Source organism: Octopus sinensis, linkage group LG18, assembly GCF_006345805.1.
Source record: "Octopus sinensis linkage group LG18, ASM634580v1, whole genome shotgun sequence".
NCBI classification, from domain to species: Eukaryota; Metazoa; Mollusca; class Cephalopoda; order Octopoda; family Octopodidae; genus Octopus; species Octopus sinensis.
In genome coordinates, this window is record NC_043014.1 from 53237695 (window position 1) to 53255770 (window position 18076).

General features: G+C 39.6%; 1 protein-coding gene across 1 annotated transcript in view; it reads right to left on the reverse strand.

Annotated features, from left to right (window-relative positions):
- LOC115221279 overlaps positions 1-18076 on the reverse strand; it is a 41188-nt gene that overhangs the window by 611 nt on the left and 22501 nt on the right. Inside the window, exons 10-12 of the mRNA XM_036511063.1 lie at positions 17911-18036; positions 7712-8104; positions 3597-4682 (exon numbers count right to left, since the gene is read on the reverse strand). Of these exons, the coding sequence (XP_036366956.1) occupies positions 3597-4682; positions 7712-8104; positions 17911-18036 (1605 nt within the window). The remainder of the gene's footprint in view (positions 1-3596; positions 4683-7711; positions 8105-17910; positions 18037-18076) is intronic.

Here is an 18076-nt window from a genome sequence, read left to right on the forward strand (position 1 = left end):
AGGAGGAGGGGAGAGAGAGGTTGGGGGAAGTGAGGGGAGAGAAAGTGGGAGAGAGAGGGGAGGAGAGAAGGGGAAGAGAGAGGAGGAGGGGAGAGAGGGAGGTTGGGGGAAGAGAGAGGAGAGAAAGGGGGTGGGGAGCGTAGTAACGTTTGATAATTAAAGGAAATTTTTTTTTTTCTTTCCGACGAACGAACGAAGGGCTTCGCTGGAAATGTTGGTTTGTCATCCATCTACGAAATAAGGTTTCATGCACTGTGAACCATCCAGGAGATGTAGACTTATGCTGTAGGGTCACTGAACCTTCCCAATGTTTATATATATAGGAAATCAGAAATGGAAAACAAAACAATAAATTGAACAATTATAAATTCAATTCAATTTAAATATTCTATACAAAAAAATACAAATCTATAAATTACAGCGTTATATATATATATATATTATATAGTATATATTATATATATATATATTATATATATATATATATATATATATATATATATTATACGCTCGGATGTATTCGGACATGATAAGACCTTCCGCTGCGGAAAGAGTTCTGATATAAAATTCTCCCTCGAGACATTTGTGAAAACACATTTTAGGCTGCGAATGTTTTCATTGAATCGTAAGACGAATGCATTTCTGCATCCTTTTTATTTCGTCAGCTTCCAAAAGTAAATTCACCCTTCACAGCCTGGTAAGAAAAAAATCATTCTTATTAAAGTAACGTACGGTTACATATGCTGATGTGCGTAAAACTTGGTTAAGCTAGAATTAAAGGAATATCGGCAGGAAACAGTTCTGGATAAAACATTTTTAGGTTTGTACACACACAACACACACACACACATCAATTAAAGGTAATGTACCTCATTAAGGGATCATAAATCGATATTGTTACATATTGTTTATTTTCTTAATATTACCTTAATATTACCCTCAAGCCTGCTTCATAGAATATTAACCTCCTGTTTATTTAATGGAATGTGGTTTGTTGGAAACCTTTTAAGATCCTTCACTATCTAATGGGTTTTTTATTTTATTTTTAAATTTTGGTCTTTTACCTTAAAGGCTTGAAATAAATTTTCTTCGGAGATGAACGGATATAATTTGTATTTTCTCTTTCCATATTATTCTGAATTTGCTATTTATACATTTACTGAATTAAACTTTATCGCATTTTAATTAAAAGCATAAATAATAATGAGTAAATATTGTTTGCCAAATAACATGGCAGTCCTGGTTTAGCAAGAATGTTGCTATAATTTAGCCCCAGTAGACAACATCTCCTGCTGGCTTTTTATCACTAATCTTACTTCTTAAGAGCTAGACCATCAGAAAAGTTTTACACTGTTCCTTGATGTGGGTATATACTTATTAATAATTTACTCACTAATTTTGCTTCAATTCGATTTTGAGCGGCGTATCAGTCTGACGGACGGATTAGTGGTGTCATCTAGCAAAATGGCGCCAGCCGAGCCTACACACACTCAGTCTCGAGCCACATCAATGGACGGATCTCGAATAAAGTTGCATAGATCGCTAACCAGTCGAAGTGTGTGTGTGCGCGCAAACTTAAAGTCACTTCAAATATGTAAAGACAACTGCAGTTTTCGTGGAAGAAAATTTCCGCTTATGACATAATGGTGTTAAAACAGTGTAGTCAGCTCAGAGCCGCCTCTGTGGGATTCTTGGACACATTTCAGACTTAGATTTCTTCAGCAGCAGATACTAAAAAGAGCAACTCTGAGTTGACTACAAACCTTTCTTTTTTTATAGTAAATCAGTCAATATTATTCAATAAAGACGAATATTTGCCGCCAGACAGGAAAAAATTCGTGAGTAGGAGCTGTATGTATGTATGTATGTATGTATGTATGTATGGATGGATGGATGGATGGATGGATGGATGGATGGATGCATGCATGCATGCATGCATGTATATACATATATATTTGTATGTTTGTCTATGTGTTTATATACTCATGTACATGTATATACATGTATATATAATGATCCTATATGATAAACAGTAATAACAATAGTTTCTAATTTGGGTTGAAGTTCATCAATTTTGAGGGGAGGGGCGAAGTCGATTAACTCGACTCTGCGACTAATAATACTAATGAGTTTATTTTGTAGATTGTTTTAGTGGGACCACAACTCGCCGGAAAAGGGTTACCGAGGGGGAGAGAAGCGGCACCGTGTGTTTAGCAAGGAAAGATAAGAACGAAAGGTGGAAATACGGGAGACAGACGGGAGACAGAAAAACAGGGAAAAAGATAGGAAAATGGACAGAGAAAAGGGAGAAGCAGCAATGGCGGAGGGAAGTTTCGAAAAGCAGGGAAATAATTTACACACACACACACACACATATACGTGTATGAATATATATATATATACGTGTATATGTATTGATTCATACATATATACATACATACATACAATATAATATATAATATATATATATATATTGTGTGCGTGTGTGTGTGTGGTGGTGTGTGTGTGCGTGTGTGTGTGTGTAGGTGTGGTGTGTGTGTTACATATGTATGTGTATGTAGGTATGTATGGGGTTTATGTATGTATGTAGGTATGTATGTATTATGTATATGCATCATATATATATATATATATATATATGTGTGTGTATGTATGTATTATATATATATATATAAATATATGGAGAGGAGAGTATTTGTATGAGATTCATTGGTTCAGGAATAATTCCCCGCTTTTTTTTCTATGAAGGTTTACAACCATCATTAGAAGGGAAATAACTTGCAAGAACTGTTAGGTACCACTGATTATTTCCCTTTAGCACTTATATTTGAATCTAACCTGTCCAGATGCAGCAAGAACATCCCACTATCTATCTATCTATCTATCTATCTATCTATCTATCTATCTATCTATCTATCTATCTATCTATCTACCTATCTATCTATCTATCTATCTATCTATCTATCTATCTATCTACCTATCTATCTATCTATCTATCTATCTATCTATCTATCTATCTATCTACCTATCTATCTATCTATCTATCTATCTATCTATCTACCTATCTATCTATCTATCTATCTATCTATCTATCTATCTATCTATCTATCTATCTATCTATCTAGCTTGCTAGCTAGCTAGATAGGTAGATAGGTAGATTACTGGCTAGCTAGTTGCCTGTCTGTCTGTCTTTCTATTTTTAAATAGGTGTGTGCGTGCGCGCGCGTGGTTGATTATATTTTGGATGCGTCTGTAAAATGGCGTCTGATGTAAGCAGGAAGGAACATCAAAAGTGTGGATGCGAGAGCGATGCCAGGGCAACGCCAGAACGATGCGAGAGCGATGCTGGAGAAATGCCAGGGCAATGCAAGAGAAATGCCTGGGCAATGACAGGGCAATGCCTGAGCAATGACAGGGCAATGCCAGAGCGATGTCAAAGCGATGCCAGGGCAATGTCAGAGCAATGGCAGGGCAATGCCAGAGCGATGTCAAAGCGATGTCAGGGCAATCTCAGAGTAATGCCAGAGCGATGTCAGAGCGATAGAATGCGGCGAAGCGTTTGTTGAAGCCGAAGCTGACTGATCTCACATACTTACGTCTTATTCACAATGGCGGAGTTCGGTGTCGGAGGCGGTTGTGAATGGACCAGCGATGATGATGATGATGATGGCGGCGGCTGCGGCGGTGGTGGTGGTGGTGGCCGCGCTGCAGCGGTCGTTAACATTGAAGGGCGAGGCACATTGAGGGTCGGCGCTCCGCTGGGTGCTTTGTTGATCGCCGGCGGCGGCGGGGCTGGCTGCGACCGACTGGCCTGAGCTCGTTTGTCCTTTTGGACGACTTCTGGCTGAAAGTGAACCGTCGGTTGATATTGCTTAAGACGTCGCGGCGAGATCGGTTCGCCGCCACTTCGGGCTTTTTCAGTGGCGAGTCTGAGGTCGGGTTGTTTTATAAGGGTGGGCGGAAGTGGAAGTGGAGGGGGCGGGGGAGACGGTTTTGCCTTGCTTTGCATTTGAACTCGCGACGTTGCTGACTTCGCTGCTGCTCTTTCGGGTAGGTTTTTATCCACCCGTTGTTGTTCGATCTGACACGGACAAGAGCAAGGACAAGCACCCACGGCAGCAGCAGTAGCAGCAGTAGTAGTTGAAGTAGCAGTAGTAGTAGTTGAAGTAGTAGTGGTGGTAGTCACCGTCGTTGTTGCCATGGTAGCCGAAGCTGTTGTTGTAGTAGCAGTAGCAGTAGTCGTGGAAGGGGTGCAGTGACCCCGTCTCGTGGCTGCCTTAAACGCTCCCTCGTTGTCATCGCCGTCATCGTCGCCTTCATCACCGTCATCGCCACCACATTCGTTGTAATACTGGTCCCTGATACGGTCCCTGCCGTTGCCTTCCCCCTCTCCGTACTCTTCCATCTCTTCGCTGTCCGACGGACTGTCCACACTGTAATGGTGGCACCTGCGGGCGCGGCGTCGAAATAAGCGGCGCTGCTGCTGACGAAGACGCGCCGTTTCCTCCACGCTCGGACGTTGAGCGTTGAGGTCCGAGTCCGACAGCCAACCGGTCATCCTCCGGTTGCTTTTCCTGACCGCTGGCCTCTGCACTAGAATTGGCGGTAAGGCCACATATTGTTGACCGCTCTTCGGCCGCGCTTTTCGCGTCGCTACGCCTCCACGTCGCTGCGCCTTGGTTCTGTGAAACGGATGTTAAGTTAAATTATATAATAATAATAATAATAATAATAATAATAATAATAATAATAATAATAATAATGGAAGAAAATTTGAAGAAAGAAGGAAAAAAATAATGATAACATTAATTATAATAACAATAACAATGACGGACTTGGTTAGCATTTGAACTGGATCATATACAGTGGATTTGGATTTCTATTTGACCCTAAGCCTGTTTTCAGACCAACAAACCTGATTGTGTTGCAAAAAATGATGCCGACAAAACATCTTTACTCATAGAAATGTCAATCGCAGCAGACGGCAGCATTTCGGTAAAAGCATTCGGTAAGTGAAATAAACATAAGGAGCTTGAATTAGGGGTCTTTGAAATATGGTATATAAGAACAACAACTCTACCTGGGATCATCGAAACTTAGGGAACAATTGCAAATGGTGATCTTAAACATTATGACCCAAAACCAGGAAACTCAAAAGAACCAGAACTACGAAGAATTGCTCTCGTGAGTACCGGCCAGAGACTGAGAAAAACATTGTCAACCTGAAAATACTGGATTCTCTTAAAACTTTCAAAACTGAAATGCTGCGAATTTAACAGAATCTTGCTTCTCAGATTCTGGTCTCCCCCCCCCCTCACAATATATCATTGCTAATCATAAATAACACCCGTAGGAAAACGACCAACGTGCTGTTACTTGAGGTCTCTGGGTGAGACTTAGAAGAGCGTGTACACAACGAAGCAACACCACCACCACCACCACCACCACCACCAACAACAACAACAACAAAAACAAAAACAATAATAATGATAATGATTAATAATAATAATAATAATAATAATAATAATAATAATAATAATAATAATAATAATGTTTTCAAATTTCGCCACATGAGCAGCAGTTTTCTTTGGGCGGGGGCGATGAGTCGATTGCATCGACCCAGAGTTCAACTGGTACTTATTTTATCGACTCACAAAAGGATGGAAGGCAAAGTCGACCCCAGAAGCATTTGAACTCAGAAGAGGGCGACGGGCGAAATACCGCCAAGCATTTCTTTCAGCTCAGGATTCTGCCAGATCACCACCCTAATAATAATAATAATAATAATAGTCGCGCAATGACATCACCATGTCGCGCAAATATGGTTGTGATGCATGTGCCTAGTGTACCCTTATCAGACGGGTAATCATGATGGGTATACTGGGCTTCGTATATATAACTAATGTCCGACTTTCAAAATAGTAGCAGAAACGAAGGTACTTAGGATACATTCGTCAACTTTAGCAGACGGACATAAGTCAAATAGAATGGAAAGAAACAGAGGCAAAGAATGGCCTTCATATGGTCAGTAATTTCCTGAATTGTGAAGAAAAAAAGTTTCTCTTGCTTGGATACATAAATTTAGGCTGGTTACAGAAAATCGGACCGTGTAGGGCAAACGATGCATCAACAGTTGCGATACAGGGAAGGCTATGGCCAGTAGAGTAAAACTGATATTTCAGATTCATTCCTACGAATGTCTCCTGAGTAGAGCATTTCCTATGAATAATATATCACATAATATATGAGGGCGCCCCACGAAGCGGCGACGACATTTATTTGGAAACAAAATAACTTGGTAAGGCTCTTCTATGTACGATTGCGCTTCAGATTTCAACTGCTGCAAAAGATTTTAAAAAAAAGACATCTCTCCGGTTCTCATATGAACATCGAGTGTCTTGGAATATGTCTTGGTGAAAATACTCAGGAATTTTAACAAACAACTCGACTACTCGACCGCACATAGTTTACTTAACTTTATCCGCTAAAAACAAAAACAAAAGTGTTTTAATTGTTGACAATAACAATAAAAAATGGCCGTTGTGCATAAGCAAGCTGAAAAGCTAAGAAGTTATATAAATTACGTCCAAGGTAGACATAGGCATGCTTCAGAATATAACAATACTATGAGCTGTAAATATTCCAAGATATTCTCACGCAACATTTGTTTAAACTTATTTGTTTCACCCCGAAACATTCGTCTATGAATGTTTTTTATGTTTTACATTGAACCAACTTTTTTTAATGTTGAATACTTCAAGACGGCGTTCACCAAGATGTACTTGGCCCTTGTTTCCTGGGGTAAAATATACGAAGCCCAGTATACTCATCCTGACTACTCGTCTGATAAGGGTACACCAGGCACATGCATCTCAACCATATGTGCGCGACATGGTGATGTCATATCAAGATAAAGGGCGCATGACCTTGCAGGTGGGGCCCAGCTAGAATTTTCTTCAGGTCGAGTAGCCCGTCCTGCTCAAAAGGCCCCTGAATATAGGACTTTATAAGCTGAACAACAAAGTTGGAAGAGAGCACTTGGTCTCTCTTGACAGTAACGCCGATTCTCTCTCTCTAACTCTCTCTCTCTCTCTCTCTCTCTCTCTCTCTCTCTCTCTCTCTCTCTCTCTCTCTCTCTATCCCACTCTCTTTCGCTTTCCCAACGCTATCATTTATGATTTTTATATTCTAGCCGTTAAAAATGGTGTATTGTATTACACACACAAATGCTCGTACACATGCCTATACTCTAACATGTTTATAGGTTTATGTATATTTATGTATGTGTGCGTATACATACATGCATACATACATGCATACATACATACATACATGCATACATACATACATACATACATACATACATACATCATACATACATACATACATAGACACACATACATACTAGACACACATACATATATATATATAATATATATATATATATATATATATATATACATATATATATATATATATATATATATATATATATATATATATATACATACATATATACACATACATATATATACATATACACACGCTATTACAAGGGCTACGACAATTTTAAATAACGCCAAGAAGAATCAAACTGCCACCACTGCCACCACTACTACCACTACCACCACCACCACCACCACCGCCACCACTGCCAAGAACAACAACAACAGCAACAACAACAACAACAAGAGAAAGAGAATCTACTCACAATGCTGACAAAGAATCTTCGTCAAATACTTCCGGTTCTGCAAGAACTGCTTGTTGTTGCTTTTGTAATTGCAGTTGTTGTTGTTGTTGTTGTTGTAGTTGTTTTTGTTGCTTTTGCTGCTTTTGCAGATGGTAAAGTTGTTGTTGTTGTTGCTGTTGTTGTTGTTGTTGTTGTTGTTGTTGTTGCTGTTGTTGATGTTGTTGTTGTTGCGGTAGCACCTGAGTCAGGCTGGTGACGGTGTTCTGTTCCTCGATGGACGAAAGTAAGGGCGGACGAGAAACTATTTTTGTGTAGGGTTTGTCCATTGAAGCGAAGACTTTTTCTAGTTTTTGCGAGTTCCGTCGGTTCGACGTCGTTCCTTCGCATTCTATATCGACCGGTGCTATCATAAATCTGAAGCAAAGCAAAAAAAAAAAAAAACAAAAAAAATGATGGAATGGAATGGAAAAGGCAAAAAGATGGAAGGAAAAAATGGGAAAAAACTCCTCTTGGAATGATTTCATGTTTGAAGACGTTTGAAGCAGACAAGCAATTCGAATATTCTCATTCGTCTCTTTTAGACACCATGAGACACATTTGACTATTTTCATTTTATGCTGTGTCAGTTGCATGCACCAGATTATCAAAATGTCATGGGACTTGGAGCACTTGTCGTCCAGTCATGTCGTAAAACCTTATGATTAAATATTAGAAATATAACACGAGATTATAAAAAAAGTGCTGAGGGAAGAGAAAAGGCAAGCGTTGTGCAACCATCACAAGTTGCAAATGTCCGCTTTTGAAAACCTTAAAGAATGAATCTGGCAAAATAAAAGTTGTTCTGCTATTTGTCAACCGAGTTTAATATTTCGAAATTAAATCTGACAAACAATAAAATTATGGGGAAGATATTTAGTGTTTTGGGCAGAAATCGACTGCTGTTGCCCCAAGCAAATTCTCTGACAAAAGCGTTAGATTAAATAGTTGAAGGGAGACGTGAGGGAATGGCTTAACCATTATCACTGTTCGGAAATGGTTTGAAAAGGACAGGAAACGCTCTAATCTAGATTTAGGTAAGATGAACAGAAAAAATCAAGTGCTTATTTGCGGACTGCATCGAAATTTTTCGGACAACAGAAGGCAGTAAATAGTTATTAATGCAAACGTATGTTGGCTATTTGGAAACAGTTACTTCTTAAAGCATATATCTCGAAAGAGGAAAGACAGGTACCTAGGTGCAAAGGTACCTATGCATAATGGTACTTAGGTATGGAGTAACTTGGAAGTATAAAAGTATCTAGGTATAATGCAGCAGAACTCAATTGTCTGGAACAAACGTCACTGGAGTCATGAAACTTAAAGACCTTGCTTGTTTATCATTATCATCCGCCAAGAACAAGGAATGGTGTCTGTAAAATCTAGCCTGTCTGTTATATGAGAGTCTAATAGAAAATCTTGGATTACACAAGAATTTCTTACTGAATGGGCAATTCGAACATTTCTGTCCGTCTGCTGTCAAAAGTTACTCTTTGGCTGAATTTGGAATCGAAGGAACTTCTGCTTTGGGTCGCCCATCAAAACTCGATCCATTCTAAATGTTCGTCACTATATCAGTAGTTTTTAACTCATTAAGCACAATTTTTACTACTCTAACATATGGATTAAGGAGTTGTGACTGTTTTTAAGGAATATTATCTGAGAATAAGGTCTTTCGATTACAGCAATGATGATAAATATCGGTCGGTCGAAGAATTAAAGAAAATTGACAACAAACAATAAACTATGTTAAAAATGCCTTGTTAAAGTTAAGCATACATGCGTTGTTGAGGTTTGGAGAAATGTATAGAAGTGTAGTCGAGTAAGAGCAAAGATTAGGGAGTGAAAGAGTGACAGTTAGTAAAAAGTTTGTAGAAATGGCAGATAAATTGTTGGATTTGAAGAAGATGATGTCCGTAATTATTCAGTGTTTATTACTGGTAGAGGTAACCTCACTCAGAAACATCTTCAGAACCGCAAGAGTAAACAGGTTCAGACAGTAAACAGGTTCACCAATCTCATCTTAAAAACATAGTGAAAAAAATTATGCTTTCGAGCGCCTTTCAGAAAATGGTCCAAATTTTGAATATTTTGGAAGACTGAATTTTTAGAAGTGAGAAGAATTATAAATTTGTAAAAAAAAAAGAGAAAAAAGAGTAGGTAAAGCAGTTTTCTGCATCAAATATGAATAATTTTAATTGACTTACAAATAATTTAGTAGAAAGGCTTCTCTTTCCGTCCACTTGCATTCATTGAAGACCATATTGGCGTTCAAAGGTGTTTTATGGTGTAATTAAATGAGCTTCGGAGTATAAAAACTATGTTCTACGAATAATAAAGTTTCTGATTGCGAATTGCAAGAGTGGAACATATACTCAATAACCAAGGTATTGGTTTACACATACACACATGCACGCACACACGCACACACACACATGTATATATATATATATATATATATATATATATATATATATATATATATATATACCCAAGAAAAAAGCAACTTGCTTTTTTCTTGGTTATAATCACCCCACATAATTTAATGGTTAATACCATAAAGAATTCTGGTGCATCTAAGTTAAGTACAATATTCATTTGAATTCACTTGAATCTTAATTGTTTTGCTGAAATTATATATATATATATATATATATATACAGATCGTCTTTTTAAGGTGTATCTAGGACTTCATTACTGAATGCCCCTTGCCTTTTCATTAAGTTAGTTGTGTATGATTTGAAGGAAAGTCGGCTACTATTTCTTTCCAGAGGTGTATATATATATATATATATATATATATATACAGGGCCTGCCCCAGGTTTGCTGGCGCCCTGGGCAAGCTGAACTTCGGCGCCCTTATAAGTATAATTTTTTAAAAACTTTCACGAGAAGAAAAACTGAAAATGTAGAATGAAAAGCAGATGGCGCCTCGGGCGACTTCCCGAACTTCCGGTACCTTGAGCCGGACACATACATTCAAATCCAGTCGGAGGCCGACTTTTTATCTCTGAGGTTGATAAAACAACATTTGCCCCTCCTCTCAAACTGCCGACCTTCGGTCTAAATGAAAATTTATTATTGATATTGTTGTTGTCATTGTTGCAGTTATTCCCCGCCATCTCAGCCTTAATAAAGTAAATTAATGATTATAGGCGTTCCAGCCGTGACCAACACATTTACAAAACGTATCTAAGGAAAAAGTTATTCAACCCAGTGAGCCCTTTCCTTGTTTTAAACGACCAAAACTGATTTGACGTAAATTTGGCTTCCATTTCTAGCAAATCCAGTCACTCCGTTGATTCGTTCTGTAAACCAAGTCGTAAGGTGCCGCTTTTCGTCTCACTTTATCTCCGTCGCGTTCGGAATAGCAATAATGGTTTACGACTTCATTTTTTTCCCCGCAATAAATTTCACATTTCGCACGAATTCTTGCCTTTGTTGGGGTGTGTGGGGTGGGGGTGGGGTGGGGAGTGGAGACGAAGTGAAATGTCGGCCATCTTTGATGAAGGAACTAAAACACTAAAACACGAAAATATTTCATTGACACGTCTCGGCTCGTTTGAAGATTGCTTTGATCTTATCGAGAATGTTTGAGCTAACGTGTTAGGAAAAATGTGTGTGTGTGTGTGTGTGTGAGAGAGAGAGAGAGAGAGAGAGAGAGAGAGAAGAGGCAGAGAGAGAGAGAGAGAGAGAGAGAGAGAGAGAGAGCGGGAAAGAGAAGAGAGAAGGAGAAAGAAAAGTGTATGTGTAAGCAGGAATCAGGGTGGATGCAAGGTGTTTGTGAGAAGCGGAATGAATCGATATGTGTGTGTGTGTGTGAGAGAGAGAGAGAGAGAGAGAGAGAGAAAGGAGAGAGATAGAGAAGGGAGAGAGAGAAGGAATAGAGATGGTGTAAGCTTATGCAAAATGGAGGAATGAAAATGCTTTTGAATGTGTGTGTGTGCATGCTTCATGTAAATATATATATATATATATATCATCATTATTTAGCGTCATATATATATATATATAAAGAGAGAGTGGGGAGAAAGAATGGGAGTGAGAGGGAGAGATGAAAGAGATGGGAGAGACAGAAAGCAGAAAGAGGAAATAATTTTGTAGTGAAGCGAATCCGCCGCCGCCGACGACGACCGTCGACAGCAGCCATCTTGTACAGAGTTTGTGAGACAACGAGGTAAAGCCGTTGTAAACCTGTGTGTGCTAGAAATAGCTGCCAAATCTACAAGAAACCACATTCTATCAGTTTAGAACCAAAAGGACACGTGTTACATAATGTCGTTCTGAATAAACACTGACTTGAAACAACAAGAGTAACTGGGTGATGAGGGGCGGAACGTGTTTCATCTTTGGTTTGCTTTTGTTGAGATGAACAAACACCACCACCACCACCACACCACCACCACCACCACCACCACCACCACCACCACCACCACCACCACCACCACCACCACCACCACCACCACCACCACCACCACCACAACAACAACAACAACACAACAACAACACAACAACAACAACAACAACAACAACAACAACAACAACAACAACAACAACAACAACAACAACAACAACAACAACAACAACAACAACGGCGGCAGTGATGATTAAACGGTTAAAGCGACAAATTAACTGGATCGGTAGAGCGTCCTATAAGACACCTTGTAGCATTTGTTCTGATAATAACTACAGGTTTAACAACTGAAACGCTAGCAATTGGCATCCGAGTTCGAATCCGGGTGAGATTTGCTCAGGGTCCCCGTGAAGAGCAGCGAATTAGTGGAGTCATTCGAACATCGGATGGAACGGTTCAGTTCTTTGAGTTCTGAGGACGTCTGCTGCGGTAGCGGTGCCACGCAGCGCCGACATTTGTCTTTCTCTTGGGGAACTTTGGTGGTGTGGAGATGCAGAGGCTTGCATGCATAGACAACTGTTTCTCTTCCATACACCCGCAACAACAACAACGACAACAACAACAACAACAACAAAGTCAACCATAACAATAACGTCAACAACATTTACAACGCCAGATACAACCTATTTCTTTTCTACCCACAAGGGGCTAAACACAGAGGGGACAAACAAGGACAGACAAACGGATTAAGTCGATTATATCGAACCTAGTGCGTAACTGGTACTTATTTAATCGACCCCGAAAGGATGAAAGGCAAAGTCGACCTCAGCGGAATTTGAACTCAGGACGTAACGGCAGACGAAATACGGCTAAGTATTTCGCCCGGCATGCTAACGTTTCTGCCAGCTCGCCGACAAAAACTAAGTCGATCTCGGAGAACAACGCCAGATGCAACCATGACGTCAGTCGCGACGTAACGTACAAATATGACGTCAGCAACAGTGACTGGCGTCGACTACGAACGACGCCCACGCGTAGAACATTAACAATGTTAGCAAGATGATCAACATCGACAACAACCCAAAGCTCCATTGTAGCCGCGAGTTCCGAAAACCTGATTTCAAATTTTGACACGAGGCCAGCAATTTCGGGGCAGGAGGTCTTCAGCGCTCAGCTGGTACTTGTGTTATTGACCCAGAAAAGATGAAAAATGAAGTCGACCCCAGCAGAAAAACCGACAAATATCTACAATGCTAATTCGGTGGCGAGCTGGCAGAATCAGTAGATCATCGCACGATATTCTTTGTGACTCTCGTTCTGTTTATTTACGTCCAGAGTTCAAATCCCGTCGAGGTGCAATTTGCTTTTCTATCTTTTCGTGGTCAATGAAATGCAAATAATAGTTATATCTTGGAGCCGATGGGATTAACTTGCCCCTCCCCTCAAAATTGCGGGACTTGAAGTTAATGCTAATATAAATGGAAAAAAGACAGTAATAATGAGAAGCAAAACCTTGGTGGGAGGACGTTGACGACAAGAGCAACAACTGAGGGCTATGGTTCGAACCTTGGCACTGGCTTACCGCTGTGGTCAAAACCAGCGTAATTTTTCTCCTAAGAGCTCAGGCTACTTGGCTTAAAAGTAAGTCACCACCGTCTCTACTGATATAAACATCCTAAACGTATTTTATAAGGACTTCAAGCTTATTCCGCAAACACAGCGTCTTACCCCATTGCAGTACTGGGTTCTGCTGTACCCGTAGGGAAACCCTTGTTTTTCGACCGGACTACTCGTTTGGCTGTTAACCCCAAACTCTTCCCCTGCAATAAATAAATGACTTCCTCTTTGATCACCGAAAGAGATGGATGTTGAGACTCGTAACTAAGAATTTGCTGGAGAAAATTGTCTCAGTTCCACAATACACATGAAGACAATAAGGTTTGAGGGAGATTTGGCTGTTTTTTCTTGCAAGTCTGAGTGACAGCGTTGAACAGGGGCGCACTCAGTGACTTGTTGAGGTTCAGATACATTGGGCCTAAAAAAAGAAAGAGGTCTAGATACGCTGTGTCTGAAAATGAGAAAGCTCGGTCACGGATGGCAGCCATTGATCATTGGTCAACGCCATTAACATCAATCTGGGACAACAACAACAACAACAACAACAACAACAGCAACAGTAGCAGTAGCAGTAGCAGTAGCAGTAGCAGTACTATCAAATTCATACACCAGGGAAAGCACCATTAGTTAAATCGCATCTTTTCGTAAAAGGCCATTCCTTACGCATCTTATCGTTTGTCTTTCTCCTTTCCAAACCGATCAACAAACATCGGTTCTCAGAACCCATTTCCCACTTTTGCACTACTTCTCCACCATCATCACAAAAGCATTTTATCACCCGTTGGGTGCATATATATATGTTATATATATATATATATGTGTATGTGTTATATAAGATTATATATATATATATATATTATATATATATATATATATTATATATATATATATATATATATATATATATATATATATATATATATATGTTATATAATAGTATGTGTAGTTATATAATAGTATCCCTGAAGGATGCAAAGTTAAATCGACTTCGGTGGGAATTGAACTCAAAATATAAAAAAATGTTATACAACTATTTGAGGGATTTTTTCTTTCTGTTGCTCTGCGGATTCTTCCACGCAGGGCCCTTGCATATATAAGGTAAATAGACACTTATTTCGACGATGGACTTTAAAGAACATACGTTAGGGCAGGGGTTTATTGGGGTCGCTTTAATTAACCCCAATACATCACTGGTACATTATCTTTACTTAGAAGGATGAAAGACCAAATTCACCTCGGTGAGATTCGAACACAAAATTTACAGATACGGTTCTTTTCTTTCACAATCCAGTTTTACCTTTTATAATTTCGGGGTCGATAACAAAGTATTTGTCAAGTACGGGGGTTGATGTAATTGACTTAATCCCCTCCCACAAGCTGCCCTTGTGGCAAAAATTTGAAATCATCATCATCATCATCAAAATTATTATTATTATTATTATTATTATTATTATTATTATTATTAGTAGTAGTAGTAGTAGTAGTAGTAGTAGTAGTAGTAGTAGAAGTAGTAGTAGTATCCATACTTTATCATTATTATTTTGACTTATGTAATTAGAAAAGTGTTGGTACGGTTTTTAGGCGCAGTAGAATATCGTAGCAATACATAACAGGAGCGAAGTGGAGACGGTTTCAAATCTAATCTGGGATTATGATACTTATTTCTTATGAGCCTTCAACTGACTACTTCCTCCGTCGCTTTCGACGATGATTATTTCAGTTTTTCGACCAACTGAATTACCTCGTAAAATGAGTGAGGATCTCATAAACACATTTGTACCCTTAATGGAATATTCTGGTAGACCCAACCCGAAAGAGTGAGTGATGAGGCTGGATTTTTTGAATTGCGTATATAGTTGGCGGGCTTCTTCGCAGTTTCCGTCTACTAAAGTTCAAACACAACGCTTCGGTAGTCCTGCAGCTACGTAGAAGACATTAGGTCGGGGTGGGATCGAAACTGTGACCTCTTGATTGTTAACCAGACTTCTTGACTATTTGGCCATGCTTGGGTTCTTTCCTTTTATCTAATATCAGATTTCTCAGACTGGCTTCCATGGAACCCCGGTTTTTTGTGGAACTGCAGGGTTTTATGGGAAATTCCTAAGGGTTTCCTCGAGATAAATATCTTTTAAGAAAATTTAACAATTATTTAATAAACATTAACAAAATGGTGTTCATAATTTTCAAAATAACAATTATTATATAATTAATATATAATTCCTTATATTATTAATATATAAATAAGTTTTTTAAAACAATTGTTGCTTTGTTATATACTTAATTAAAACGAAAGTGACGTGGGTTGGCCATAATTTACAGGGAAGAATCCCTTTTTTTCATTTATATATATCTTTGGAAATGGTAGAAAGATTCGAAGAGAAATAAGTTAGCAGGACTTGCTGCTGTTTTAGATGGACATGAATCTGACGGATGCTGCATTTAGTTATGCTGTGAATAGGAGGCTTCATGCAGGTGCAGAAAGAAAAGGAAAAGAAAAAGAACTAATTGATATATGGCAGAAAATCTATCTACCTCGTTTGCTTTGAATCCACCCCACTGCCGTTAGGCTGGGTCGAAATAGATGAGGGTATTTCAGACATTTTGTTTGTATCTCTCCGTCGCAGAAGGTTGATGGAAAACTAAACTTTCGCTGTATTTTCGCCTTTTTGCAGTCGCTGCGTCCTTCGATGTCCGTCTGAGTTGGTTGGCGTTGCTCTATCGGCTCTTCGGACGATCGGGTGGTCAGGTCCGAATCTGACGACCAGTTGGTGATGATGTTTGTGGGTGCGTCTGGATCGGGAGACTGGAGATTCGGGCATGGCACCCCCATACCGGGTATGTTCAGAAGGGGTGCACCACCATTGGGGACGCTCATCGCTCTGTCTTCTCTTTTTGGCAGCGGAATCAGACAATCTTGTTGCAAGTGAAGTTTACTGCAGGAGACGGAAAGCTGGACATTTAGAATGGTAAATGGTAACGGTTCTAATGAGCAGAGAACGAGGCATCTATGTATGTATGTGTATATATGTATTTATATGTGTGAATGTATGTGTGTGTGTATTTGTACTTCCAAGTATATACATATTCTATTTTTCTTTTGTCATTTTATTATGTATGCATGAAACATCAGAATTGCGCCGGGTGGGCCATAAGTGGCTCTACCATTACAAACACACACACACACACCACACACACACACACACACACACACACACACCACACACACACACACACACCGATGTCTGACAAAGACAATGAAACTCAACACGTGAGCAATGCTGCTCCTTCAACTGCGGAATGTGCCAACGCGGCACACCAACCCCTTCAGCAGCGTCACATCCATCGACATGTGACAAAATGTGACCCTACCGACGAGCTGGCAGAAACGTTAGCACGCCGGACGAAATGCCTAGCGGTGTTTCGCCTGCCTTTACGCTCTGAGTTCAAATTCCGCCGAGGTCGACTTTGCCTTTCATCCTTTCGGGGTCAATTAAATAAGATCACTGAGGTCGATGTAATCGACTCAATCCCTTTGTCTGTCCTTGTTTGTCCCCTCTGTGTTTAGCCCCCTGTGGGCAATAAAGAAATAAAATGTGAAACAGCTATCGACATGACCTGACTTCTATTATAGGAGCCATTCACTTCTCTTTTGACGAACGCAACGTGCAAGAAAGATGCGGAAACGGGATTAACCTTGGCTGAACAGGGAAGGGGACGCAATAATAATAATAATAATAATAATAATAATAATAATAATAATAATAATTTGAAATTGAAAGAATTTGGAGCATGCGAGCAGTAAAGGTTGTGCCTATAACAATTGGTGCATTGGGAACAATAAGAAAGGATATAAGCGAATGGCCGAAGGGAATTGAAATAAAATGCCCGGTGGAACTTCTAAGGAGAGAAAGTTTGACTCTTGGGGAGAGCAGGGATTATCAGGAGAGTTCTAAGCACTTGAAAGACAGCTGAAACATTGTGGGTACCTAAGGCTAAAGGTAATTCGCTATCCACAGAAATCCTGCCAGGAATAAGACTAAACCTGAGCCAAACCAAAATGATGATGATGATGATGATGATGATGATGAGATGATGATGATAATCGTTTCTAGTAAAGGCGCAAGGCCTGAAAGTTGGTGGGAGGGGTGTCCAGTCGATTACATCGACCCCAGTATTCAACTGGTACTTAATTTATCGACCGTTGTCCACTTACGTCATTGAATGTCGTCTGGAAAAGAGGCTGAGTAAAGACCCAGCTACAGTACTGGATATCGAGCTACGGCGAGTGGGGACCTCAGCCAGATCATGGACAATTCTTTGTTCTTCAATACTTGGTCGACTGCAAATAAATAAAAAAAACCCACAAAATATTAAAACAA